This window comes from Oryzias melastigma, linkage group LG16 (genome assembly GCF_002922805.2).
Source record: "Oryzias melastigma strain HK-1 linkage group LG16, ASM292280v2, whole genome shotgun sequence".
Taxonomy (NCBI): Eukaryota; Metazoa; Chordata; class Actinopteri; order Beloniformes; family Adrianichthyidae; genus Oryzias; species Oryzias melastigma.
In genome coordinates, this window is record NC_050527.1 from 30,868,461 (window position 1) to 30,881,215 (window position 12,755).

Consider the following 12,755-nt stretch of genomic DNA (forward strand, 5'->3'; position numbering starts at 1 on the left):
AAAGTGAATCAACGCCAGTGTGGACGTACCTTGAGACACCATTGGGATGCAGATATTATGTATTTGTTTTGAGGGACTACCTTTTTTCTCTCTTCTTGGTTCATTATATGTTTACTTTGTGTTTTCTTATTTTTTTCAGTCTTGGTGACATTGCGGGGTCAACAAATACCCTGTATTTGTATTGAGGCATCTGATTGGTCAGTTTATAACTTGAATAACTTGCACTACAGAAAATATACCATGGCAAAAAGGGATTAGCAAGAATATGCTTAAAAAAGCAAGCAGATCAAAAAAGTAAGTAATAATAATACAAATGGATGGAATTGCGATAAAGAGATGGTAATAAGGAATTATACATGCATGTGAATAAATGGTAATGTACAGACAGGACAGATATTTACCAAGCTCAATAAAAAAAGACACAATGTTCAGGGCTAAGGCCTTGTTTTTCTTTGCTATCAAGCATGATGGTGGAGACATGATTTTTCATAGTCTTTCAGTCCCAGTCTGTGTTCTGTGAAATTGACCTTCCATCCATTTCTATGCTAAAGCACTAGAGCATCTCTGCAACAGCTTCCGTTCAGCTGAATGGATTTGTGCTTTAGCATAAAGACACCAAGCACATTAGCGCATTCACCGGAGAATAGCTGAAGAACAGAAAGAATCAACATATTGAATTCATGGGTCAAAGTTCAGAAAAGAAGTCTGATTGAAATGTTGCTGTGGGACTGCACTAATATAACTCAACCAAGCAAAACTTGCAATGCCAAAAAATGAACAACAATAATAAAAATTGTCTAGTCATTCTCTACAGTGAGAAGTCACGTCGGTTTTTCCTCGCACATCTTTTCCCAGCGGAGCACTTTGTCCTCAGACTGTGGGTCTACTTGTTGTTCCAAGAGTTTACCAAAGTACAAACTAGTGCAGCTGAAGTGGCAGCTTGTGACAAGACCTCTCCTCAGCCTGAACATATATTTTTGTGTACTTCTTCTGTCTGCCAAGTTTGTTCAGTTGAGTTCTGAATCTCCAGAGTTTTTTGGTTTGGTTAGATAGAGGTTATTGTGTTGTGCTCTCAGAGTCATTCTTCTCTACCTCTTCTGACTCAGCTGCCTTTATTCTCCACTTATGTTTGCCATTGTTTTAACTGGACATGTTTTCTTCTCTGTGTTGCTAAGGTTTTTGTTAATGTTTGTTTACACAAATTCTCTCTAATTTCAACATAGTTGATGCCCAGGATAAAAATTCTACTGCAGGAGGTTCCTTCCCATTAAAATATAGTTATTTTAACGCCTTGATGTCAATCAGTTGGACATAACTGAAACGAGTCATAAACAGGGCATCACTTGTTGTGAGCTTTACTTTAATAAATGTATTTTTCCTGAAACATCCCACAGTGTGGGCTGCACATAGTGTTGTAGATTGCACCCATTCCTTACAGGAATAAAGCCCTGGTTACCCAAAAAGTATTTAAAATGTACAATTATTACAGAACTCTGCGGCCAAAACATATGGTGTGGCCTTGTTCCACCATTACGGTCCTCGTAGGTTGAACAGCCTGTCTGAGAGCTCCAGTTTATAAGAGGAGGCTCAAGAACCACCATTTTAATCTAGCATTTACAAGACTTTTGCAATTATTGATTTTTATCTTATTATTCATATTTTTCCCCCATTTTAAATGTTTTTAGATTTAATATTAACGTATATATATGATTTTTTTATAGACATTTTGCTCAAGTTTATGTCTTATTCCTTTTCAATGCTTTTTTAACTCACAGGGATCCATTACTCTGGATGAGGCTGACTCTGCCTGTGGGGGGGCTGTTACTGCTGTGCTTGTCCTCTCTGGAGCAGCTGGGGTCCCGCTCTGTGGTCTAATAGCTGTAGAATGGGCCCTGCACTGCCCTGAGGGCACTGTGGCGATGCCCCCCATGGTTGGACTGGACTTTGGATAAATGGATCCACCATTTTTGAACAGCAGTACCAAGTCAGTTTCCTTAGAGCTGCAGTTTTAATATAAGGGTTATGTTGGAGGAACTCGGTGGGTGGATGGAGGAAGGAATCAGCCTTTGTCCTAATGTTGTGTGATTGTCCTGCTGTTTTATGAGCATTTTACTTGCTTTTATGAAAAAAAGCTTTCTGCTTCAACCTGAATGAAAAGTGCTAAAGAAATAAATAAAGCTTGAAGTTCAAACCACTCTGGTTTCCTCCCTTCCAAGAAATATCTTTAATTGTCTTTTGGGAGTGAATGCTTCTGCATCACCCAAAATAGGATCTAGCAGTTATAGAAAATGGATAGATGGATCCTATTGATATTGTAATTAAATAAATATATTTGCTTGTGTTTTTGTTGTCACTAAAGTATTTTTAGGATTGCAATGAAAAACAAAAGGGGCTAAATTAATATGGATTTGTTTCCCAGGTCCTACAGTGATAACACAGGATTATTATTTTTGCACTTTGGGCTGTAGTTAACCAAGTCTGTTAAATTCTCCTATTCTCGGCTCCTCTGTATCTCAGATTTTATGTAATTCATTAAAAAATGTTCTATGAGGTTTAGAAGATCTGCTCAAGGTAATTAATCGTTCACATGTTCTGTTATTTTTATGCATATGTTTAATAGTAAAATGATACCCACATCAACTCAAAATTTTTTGTCAAAATAGTTCTCATAGATTTGAATAATAAAAAAAAAAATTAAAAAAAAATCTCAAAGTAGGCTATATTTTGCTTATATATAATTGAATAGAAGTTCATCAATATGCAGTCCCTGATAAATAAATGTAATTAATAATTTTATAATAATAAATAATAATAAAACTAACTGTGTTGTGTTTCTTAGTTTGCTTATAGAAATTATTTTTTTCTTAAACAATTGACATTAATATAGCCCTAATGAAAACAAATAAATGTCTGCTCCCATTTCAATTTTTGTAATCCTTTTTATTTACAAAGTTGGATAATTTTAAAATAATAATACATCGGAAAAAGATATGAAAACAATCGATAAAAGTCTCTTAATGAAAGCATTTTTTCTTTCATTTTGCTAGTGATTTGACATTTCCGTGTTTGAATTTCCGTTGATCACGTGATCATCCCGCTGTCGAATCGCGGCCTTGGATGGGTGTGACACAGCAGATTCAAAGTTGGCAGCAACGTCTCTGTTTAGAAGTCTCCATGGTGTTCTTAAAACTTTTGTCTGCGTCCGCCGACTTTTTATCACATTTAAACGCATGTTAAAAATGGAGGGTGACGTTATTGGACCTGGGCCTTACCGAGCAACCAAACTGGTAAGTCAATAGGTAAAAAAGTAGAAACTTTGTTATTAAGCTGTTGTTCACGCGAACTTGTTTTATTCACTAAAGCTAGCCAAAAATCCCGCTACCCAGCCGTTCTATCCGTACACACATACTTCACAGAGAGTTTGAGGAAAACTAACTTTATTTACTTGCTATGGTTTTATAGGACGTAGTTATTAACCGAAGTTCGATCCGTGGGCAGCAATATTTAGCTTTAATTTGTGGCGTTTGTGACTTAAATGGTCTCAAAAACGATACCAGGGAAGTACTGTAACATGTTCTTATTCATAAATAATCTCAAGTTGCATTTAATGGGTTTAACACAATCTGAAATTAAACGGGGCGGTTTAAAAATAAAAAAAAAATAAAAGTTTTATTTGGAAGTTTCTCTAAACTTCAATTACAATTTAAGAATCATTATAGGCATGTTTTTATAGACAGAACATCATTTTTTTATACCCAGAAAGTCATTTCAGCATTTTATCCCACTGTTTAGTTAGACTGCATTTTAGAGGAATAGAATAGAATAAAACAGAATAGAATAGAACAGAACATATCATTATTGAACTCATAAAAGGGATATTATCTTTCCTCCCCCAAAAATACACTTAAAGACCCAATCAGATGAAGATTGTGTTTTTAGTGATTCTAACATGTTGTGGCATTTTAACAATTATGGAGGACATCTATAAAGAAAATTAACTTTAAAATTGTTGTGAATCAGAAGAAGAAGAAAAAATGCTGTTGGAAATAAATAATATTTGTGATGCAGAAAATACACTTGGTGGGCCACAAGCTCCCTAATAGCTCCATTCTGATGCATCCACTTGTAGACAAATAGATCGTGGATTTCTTAGTTTTCCTCGTCTGAGCTGGTATCTGACTCAAAACTGTATGGCTGGAGAGCTCCAATGTTTCTCGCCTTTTTTTTTTTGTACCTGTAATGTTAGGTTGGGGTTGTGAGGAGCTGTAAGCTAGCAGGTGAGTGTCAATAAAGGGATGATGGGATATCAGCAGAGGCTTACTTCCGTGCTAACAGTCAACAACTTCTGCGTGAGTTTCTGATTAAGTCCGGCCAAGACAAAGACACTGGGAACTGCTTTTTTAATAGATCAAAAGATGATCAGACAGGGTTAAAAAACAAACAATCCTGCAATAATTATTGTCCAGTATTAACTTTGTTTTTAAAATTTATTGTTTGAACTCATCTTTCATAAGAAAAATGTAGTTCACCTATCAAAAACTAAAAATTAAAAGAAAAGTATTTTGCTCTCTGTATGAGCAGCAATAAGATTTTTTTTTACATTTTTAAAATAGAATTCCTTCACATGTTTTGTAACAGCCTCAAGGCGACTCTTTACATTTCATCTTTCACAGTAAATCTAAACTCTAGTTTCAAGCTGCATGTGTAAGATTTTATTCCCCTTTGAAAAAGTTGCATAAACTCAGTTAACTACTTTAGTGCAGTCTATTCTCTTAATGTTTTCTCTTGTCAGTATTTTTTTCCCTCACATCTAGAAAAATCTTTTTGATCTAAAACATCAGCATGATCACATAAACTGAAATAAGACATCATTCTGAACTTCTATCTGCATCCCCACAGGAAGAATAGAGCCCTGTGAGATGGAGTCGTTTTACAAACTAAAGTGTTTGAAATGTGTTTTTCTCAAATTCATATCTAAAATGACTGTCTGCTTTTGTTTGAAAGCATCAACCACAACCCAACTTTTATAGTTGAAAAACATCAAACAAGCAGCTCTAAAGTAATTTGTGAATGCAAACCATATCACACAGATTTTCTTTTTTCTTTTTTCTTTGAAACGATCACCAAACGAGTTATAAAAGATTTCTGCAAACACACACAATATTCCAACAGTGTTAGCTTTAGATCCACGATGCATCTCAGAAATCCTATAAGTACTAATTGATATGCTGGTTAAGAGACTAAAATCCACTAAAAATACATTTTTAAGTGTATTAGTTAGCATTTGAACAGCATATCACTTTTTTGGCCTTTTTTGTTGATAAAAACTTGATTTGGATTCATAAAATAATGGTTCTTTACTGCAATGAAATACAACAAGGATTAAATATCGCAGGGTTGCAACAATAAACCATAAAATACATATTCAAAGGTATTCCTGCTATAGTTTACAGTATTTTCAGCATTGAAACTTACTGTTAACTAAAATCTGTCCATGACCTGCTGGTTCACAAAACACTTTAAAATATCATTTTTTTTTAATATTCTTAAATGACGTTGTGTGTCTCTTGGATACAGTGGAATGAAACGATCAAACTCTTCCGTGGAGGGATGCCGCTTCGGAGGCACTGGGCGCACTTCCGCTACTACGACTGGAGTTTCACCGGATCGGAGGCCGTGGATTATCTGCACCAACTGCTCAGGAGCAACTCCAACTTTGGGCCGGAGGTGACCCGCTACCAGACTCTGCAGCTGCTCAAGAAGTTCTTCAAGGCTCATGTGATTGAAGACATTAAGGGACGCTTTGGGACAGAGGACTTTGAAGACAGCAGCCAGCTGTACAGGTAAACATTAATTTAAAAAAAATAAAACACTTCCAATCCCTGTTAATTTGCTTTGTTTTATTACAACTACCTCTAAAGATTTTTTTTAAATATATTGTATTACAAATCAAACAGTATAACACAGTGCAAATAAGAAGTTGAAATAATTTTTTTCACCAAAAATGGTCTTTTCCGACACAATTAAAGCCATGAAAAATGAACAAAACCAAAAACCAGAAAATGCCTTATATAAGCTGCAAACCTCCCAATTTTCAACTAAGCACAGTATGTATAATTAAGGCTCAGATGAAAGCACAGCAAGATACATTTAAAACTAATGCTACCCACACGTTGCTAATTTGAGTTTATTCGAGGCTGAAAAGTTTTCTTAAACTGCAAGAAAACATTCAAGAAAAATTAGACTTAAGTAAATCATTAATTTTTAAGCCAATAGAAGATTTTTTAAAGTCAAAAAATAGTTCTCAATTGTATTTTAATTATGATTATGCAAATCCAAAAAAGCTGAAGGACATTGTTTCTTCAGTTGTTCATTTTAAAGTTTGAGTTGTGGGCGGAACCATTGGTGAGAATCCTGCCCCCCCTTCCCGTCACCCATAAAGTTACACGCTCACCAGCTAGCTCACAGCTCCTTACAACTGCAACCTAACATTACCGGTACAACATTTCAAACCAGATGTCAGCTCAGATGAGGAAAACAAAGACATACATGGATCTATTTGTTTGGATGGATGGATCAGAATGGAGCGAAATGCATCAAAATATGATCTATTTTAAACTAAGTTTTTTGTCCGATCCTGATTCACACCAATTCAATTAAAGAAATACTCAGAAACACTGTTTTAATCTTAATTTCCTTTGTATAAGTCATCAATCATTAAAAAAATGCCACAAGAACATGTTGAAAACACAATAAATAGTAAATGATCGATCCTAAATGTTACAAATCTTCTTCAGTTCAAATCCAACCCTTTTAGACTATTAGACTAATTTTTGCAAATTGGAATAAAAGTCTTCAGTTGTTTTTTTTATCTTTAAAATACTTTGAGAGTGGGTGACTCAAAGGAGCATCCATCTGATGGAGTGCAGACTTCTTAACGCTAGAAAGACTGAGGGGAAAATATCCTGCAGACTCTAAAGAAGAATTAGCCGCTGTAAGTTTTGACAGTGGTGCATTAGCTCAGCCCACGTCTCCTGTGAAAGTTTGAGCTGGAAATCTGAAGGCAGTGTGGGCGAAGATCCTGAAGTGTTGGTTTGTTTGCAGCCCTCGAACTCCCAGGATGCATCACTGGCTCCTCACAAAAAATTGTGTACTCAGGAAATGTGTATGCACGCATTTCTTTTATAACAACCATGCAACTTTTACTTTTGTGTCCAGTGTATTTCTAAAATGCTGGTGCCTGATTTATACAATTCACTCTTGTCCTTGTCTTGTTCAGTTTAAAGCCACCTGTTCAGATGGCTTTCAAAAAGCCTTTAGCTCATTACCTGTCAGATACACAACTTGCACTGAAGGAACATCTGAGGCTGAAGGCTTCTAATGTCAATCACATTTTCCCGGGTGTATTTTTCACCCGGTAGAATCATGGAGGTCTGATTTCAGCCCTGCTTTGTGCTGTGAAAAATTACCTTTTTTTTTTTGAAATGTTGATGATTCTAGTCTGGCTATGAGACACTCCTGCCAATAAGATAATAAGTAAGACCTGTTTTTATTTCCTGCTGCTTGTGCACATCCCTGCACTCTGATACAGAGTCTTGCTGCTCTGAAAAACAGCTTGTTCTTCAGGCTGGTCATTCTGACCGTCTACTACCCAACAGTCCTTAAATATGCCCCGGTTTCCTTGTCGGGTTCCTTGAATACACTTTTTTCTTTTCTGACAACTCTTTATGAAATGTGTCTGCGTTGCTTCTTTGATTAATAAGTAGACGTACCCATCAATTTGAGTTGTACTCTTGATTTTGAGTGACAGGTTTTCATAGCAGCTCCAGAAATCAAGTGAAGAAAAACATTTACCTGTCTAAGTCAATCCATCACAGTTCTCAGCTTTTCTGTGCTTCAAGCAACTTTTGTCTGAGAAGCATTGAGTTTAACTGGATCATAGGCACACCTTCATCTCTGTATTTGAGTGAGCATGCTTTTTGTCTCCCCAGGTTTCCCACACTGTCCCCTCTAAAGACACTTCCCACCAGACCTCTGCTGAGGGACAGCAGAGACCTGCCCAGACTCATCCGCTGGGATGACTACGAGGAACTGCCTCTGCAGGAAAATGTAGCACCTTCCAAGTCTGCTGGTCTGGTAAAAAACAAATACGCTCCCCTTGTGCCTTTATGGAGTCGCAGTGCAGACAGTTGTGGTCAGATGCTGTTTGTTTGATTCTCCAGCTGAGATTGAACTAAATTAAAAGCATTCCTTATATTCATCAGTGCAGCACATATTTGCATTAAACTGCTGCAGCTGTTTTAGGTCTCTGATAAGCCAAAGTCACAGCACCTAATCGGGGGTCGACCCCTACTGGTGCTGTCGTGTTTTTTTCTAAAATTTGAATTTTTGAACCTGCGATACTCTGATCCCGTCTAAAGCATTGAAACTGGACGCCCCGATGTGCAAATCAAGTTCGGTGTGAACGCAGCTTTGAGGGGAGATCAAGTGACTTGCAGTTCCTTTGACAGACGTCATGAAAATGAAATTTACCATTGTCTTTGAAGTCTTTGTAAGGGTAATGTAAGTTGCACACACTTGTGTAAAATAGTGCGGCCACAAACGATTATTTTAATAGTCGACTAACCACTGATTATCTTTTCCGAGTAGTCGACTAATCAGGTCATGCGCAAACTGGATGTAAAGCACACATCCTAACCACGTCTTAAAACACAAAAGTTGATAGCTGAAAACGCCAAGCTGATAGCAAGCAAAAATATTAGCGAAAAAGCCAAATTAGCCTAAAAAAACAAAAAAAAAAGCATAGGTTAGCCAAAACAGCTAGCATGCGGTTGAAATATTAGCTAAACTCCAAAATGGCCTAAAAAACAAAAAGTCTGTTAGTCAAAACAGCTAGCATACAGCTGAAATGTTGGCTAACTCCAAAATAGCCTAAAAACAAACAAAAAAAAGCCAAAATTAGCTGAAACAGCTAGCATAAGGCTGAAATATTAGCTAAACTCCAAAGTAGCCTAAAAAAACCTTAATAAATGCCAAAATAGTCGAAATAGCTAGCAGAATACCATTATAACTTAAAAACTTTACTGGACTCCAACTCCATATATAAATTAACGACGAGTAGGCGCTGTCCTACTCACATGACGTCAATGCGTCACGTGACCCGAATCGAGCCGTTTCTGAAGCAGGGCGAAATGCGAGTGTGATTTTGTCAAATTTTACTAAAACCTGCGTTTGTCAACGGTAATTATTTGTTATTTTTGATACATTAGAACATATGGAATATATCTGGATATGCATTTTAGCTTTGCCCCAGCCCATTACTAGTCCTTTAAAAGTTAAATTCCCATTAACTGTCACGGACCTAGGTGTGTAAAATTTGTTCTCCGCATTTGACCCATCCCCTGAGGGAGGGGTGAGCTGCAGACACAGCAGCGCTTGGGGACCATTTTGTCGTTTACCCACCCAATCCAACCCTTTAATGCTGAGTGTCAATCAGGGAGGCACAGGATCAAATTTTGGCTTGACTCGGCCTGAATTTGAACTCACAACCTTTCAGTCTCAGGGCGGACACACTATCACAAGGCCGTAGGTAGTCAGTGGCCTTATGATCATGTTTTATGACGTATGGGTGATGCTGTTGTGCCCTAATGCCACTATCTATTAATAAAGGCCATGTTACACACCCACTACGTACATTTTACGCATATTGCACGGAGAAAAATTGGTCATGTGAATTTACGTGGAAAAAGTCAGAAAAGTTGTGTTTTTTATGTAAAATTTTCACATATTTATCACAAATGAACCATGTTAATACCACAGAAAAGGTACTAATAAACCAAGTATTGAACATGTAAATCAACTTAAAATCCAAATCTGGTCCAAAATTGACTGAAATTCCCACAGATATGGGAATCTCGCATGAACCGTGTGCGATTATTTGTGAGTATATGCGATATAAACGTTCTTACGCAATAGTACGTGGAACGGTCATCAAAAGTCACAAATTTTTGTATGCATCTTGCAAAAATCACACAGTATTGCGTAAGATTTACTCAATAATTACATGTAAACTAGGTACAATACACATAAATCATTCATACCCTTGTTTCTAACTTTCACTGATAACTGATACATCTTATATGTACTGTATTTTATTAATGTCATGCTGCTCATAACTTTTGGACCCTCCAGATGACCCTCCAGCTTACATATATTTTCCTTTTAAAATCACTATATTGTTCTTAAACTTTTAAGTTATGTCGTAAATATCTTGAAGTAATAGTTTTGTTTTATAGTTGCTTTATACTTTAACTTTATTTATGTGATGTGTTCTGCTGACCTCTTGGCCAAGAGATTGTGATCTCAATGGGTTTGACCTGCTTAAATAGAAGTTAGAAAAATAAATAAACTGCAAAATTTTAAACCAAGCAAAAATTTTGAACGGGTCAAAACCAAATTCACGTAAAGACCTGAAACCCATGCCCGTAGAAATTAATGTGCATGAATATTTTTGCTCTATGGGGTGACACAGTGGTCTGTGTCTTTGGTATTTTCTGCGGGCCATCTGTGTGCCCCGTACAGGTTTATCCATTTTTCACCCACAGAAAGCCTGTATCAATCTGTAAGGACAGTTGTAATTATGGCCACAGACTGCATCATGGTAAAAGACATGTTAGCCAACAGCCCAAGAGTAACCACTCATTGTGACTCATCGTCACCAGACTTCTTAAATAGCTGACATCAACATTCTTTGTTCTTGGATCACTGTCATGCTCACATTTGAAGCTTCTAACATTTCAAAGATGCATCTTGTCAATGTTTCTCAGGCTTCAGATTTGTGGAATAAAAGGCACAGTGTCGCCATCGGTGACGTGAACGAATGCAAACTCATACGCAGGAAGGACGTAACTCCGAAACAAGTGGACCAAATCTGGAAAACAATGACCATTACACAGTACGTTTGAGTTTCACATGAAATGTCACTGCAGTCACTCTCACTGGTGGCTGCTTTCCTTTTCTTGTCAGTGATGTTAACTCTCTGTCGCTGCAGTTTACAGAAAGTTTTGGGTCTGAAGACATTGGATGGAGTTTTACACCCTGTGCATGTCAATGGGAAGCATATTGTTCACAATGTCTTCAGTGTTAATAAAACTGGCATAGTGGTACTGGAGAACAAATCTGGTGAGATGATTTATTTACTACCAAAATGAAGATATTGAAATTGTATTTTTCTTTAATTTGTGCGGCTACTTAAAATTAGTGTTAATATCTATTTATTGTGTTTTCAGAGGATATACCTTATTGGGTGGTGTCAGCCATGAAATGCCTTGCTAATTGTGAGTATACCTAGGATTTCTTGAAGGTAGATGCGAGTAAAAAAAAAGTCAACATGTGTGTTAGAGAGGTTTGGAAAGACTGGTGAAAACTCATAAACTTATTTAAGTCCCACCCTGATCATCTTTTCATCTTTTGTAAAAGCCTTCCAAGTGGTCTTCTAATTATGATAATGACGTTTGATTACGACAAAACAAACAACTGTCAGTTTAGGATCTACTTTCTGTCGAGCAGCAGGTAGAAATTCAGCTCTGAGTTGTGAGTGGGAAATCCCGTTACCCATCTGTTCAAACACTCTTGTTAGCTTATGGCGCCTCAAACCTCAACCTAACATTACTTAAGAAACAAAAAAATCTGAGCTATCCAGCCGTAAAGTTTTAAAGGGGCCATATCATACTGTTCATTCCTCACTCTAAAGAACCCCAAAGCAATACTTTGATTTGGTCATGAATTTAAAAGGAATCCTCTAAAAACCTCCCATACCCACAAAGACAAGCAGGTCCTCACGTGCTGATGTCACAAGTTGAGGAAGAGTCTGGTCCGCCCCCAGGCTAACACAAACACTTTCCTGCGAAGCTAGCGGTGATCAGCTAGCTTTGCGAGTCCCCCCCACCCCCGGTTAGTGCACAGTCGTGCAGACGTCGGCCGTCTGTGTTGTGAGCCACTTTAGTGATGGCATAGAAACGCCCATTTAGTTTAGCGCTCAAACTTTGTGAAGACACTTCTGGTGAGGAATCTGCACGACATGTCAGGATGGATCCTGAACGTATCAGAGAATGGCGCAAACAGACGGGGGTATTGGGAAGATGGCAGGAGAAAGGGATCAGACTGTTTCCCGGTGGAGAAAGGGAGCCACGAATTAGAAGAACTGGTTTGAATATGGATTATTGAGCAAAGGCTGAAAGGTTCGCGTAAAAAAAATATTTTTGATATGGAGATTAATGATGCGTCAAAGAGAAGAGAAACTTTCACAGCCAGTGCTAATCAGAACAATGTTCTCATCATTTTAATAAATCCTGAAATGTTCATCTGGTATTGTCTGAAATTTCTGACAGAATTTCACAGCAAAATGAAACCGTTAGCCATCACCATTTTGTCTGTGCTAAATTTTGAGGACAAATGTCCAACAAAAAGACGTACATGGATCTAATCATCTATAAATGGAAGGATTTAAACTAGAGCAGAGCAGGGAGCTTGTGGCTTGCCGTAGTAACTTTTATGTCTCTCAAACTTTGTCAAAAGGCATTATCTGCTGCTGATCCACAACAACTTGAACAATAAATACTCAGAAATGGAATTTTAACCTTATTTTTCTTCATAAATGTCCACCATCATGAGAAAAATGTTACAAGAACATGTTATAAGGCAGGATTCTCATCAGAGTGGGTCTTTAACTCTATTAGTCCATTGTAGAAAATATT

At 37.2% G+C, this 12,755-nt stretch overlaps 1 protein-coding gene across 4 annotated transcripts in view; it reads left to right on the top strand.

The window, feature by feature from the left end:
* Nucleotides 1-12,755, top strand: part of depdc1b (DEP domain containing 1B) — a 21,235-nt gene that overhangs the window by 1,033 nt on the left and 7,447 nt on the right. For 2 of the 4 annotated variants that reach the window (XR_004949281.1, XR_002918183.2), the window contains exons 1-6: nt 1,499-3,287; nt 5,578-5,843; nt 7,992-8,136; nt 10,827-10,954; nt 11,051-11,181; nt 11,289-11,336. Coding sequence is in view for 2 of the 4 variants with exons in the window: in XM_024263513.2 (XP_024119281.1) it covers nt 3,231-3,287; nt 5,578-5,843; nt 7,992-8,136; nt 10,827-10,954; nt 11,051-11,181; nt 11,289-11,336 (775 nt within the window). In the remaining 2 variants the exon portion in view is untranslated. Of the gene's footprint in view, nt 1-1,498; nt 3,288-5,577; nt 5,844-7,991; nt 8,137-10,826; nt 10,955-11,050; nt 11,182-11,288; nt 11,337-12,755 lie in introns of those variants that run through there. The other 2 variants (XM_024263513.2, XM_024263514.1) reach the window with 2 other exon arrangements.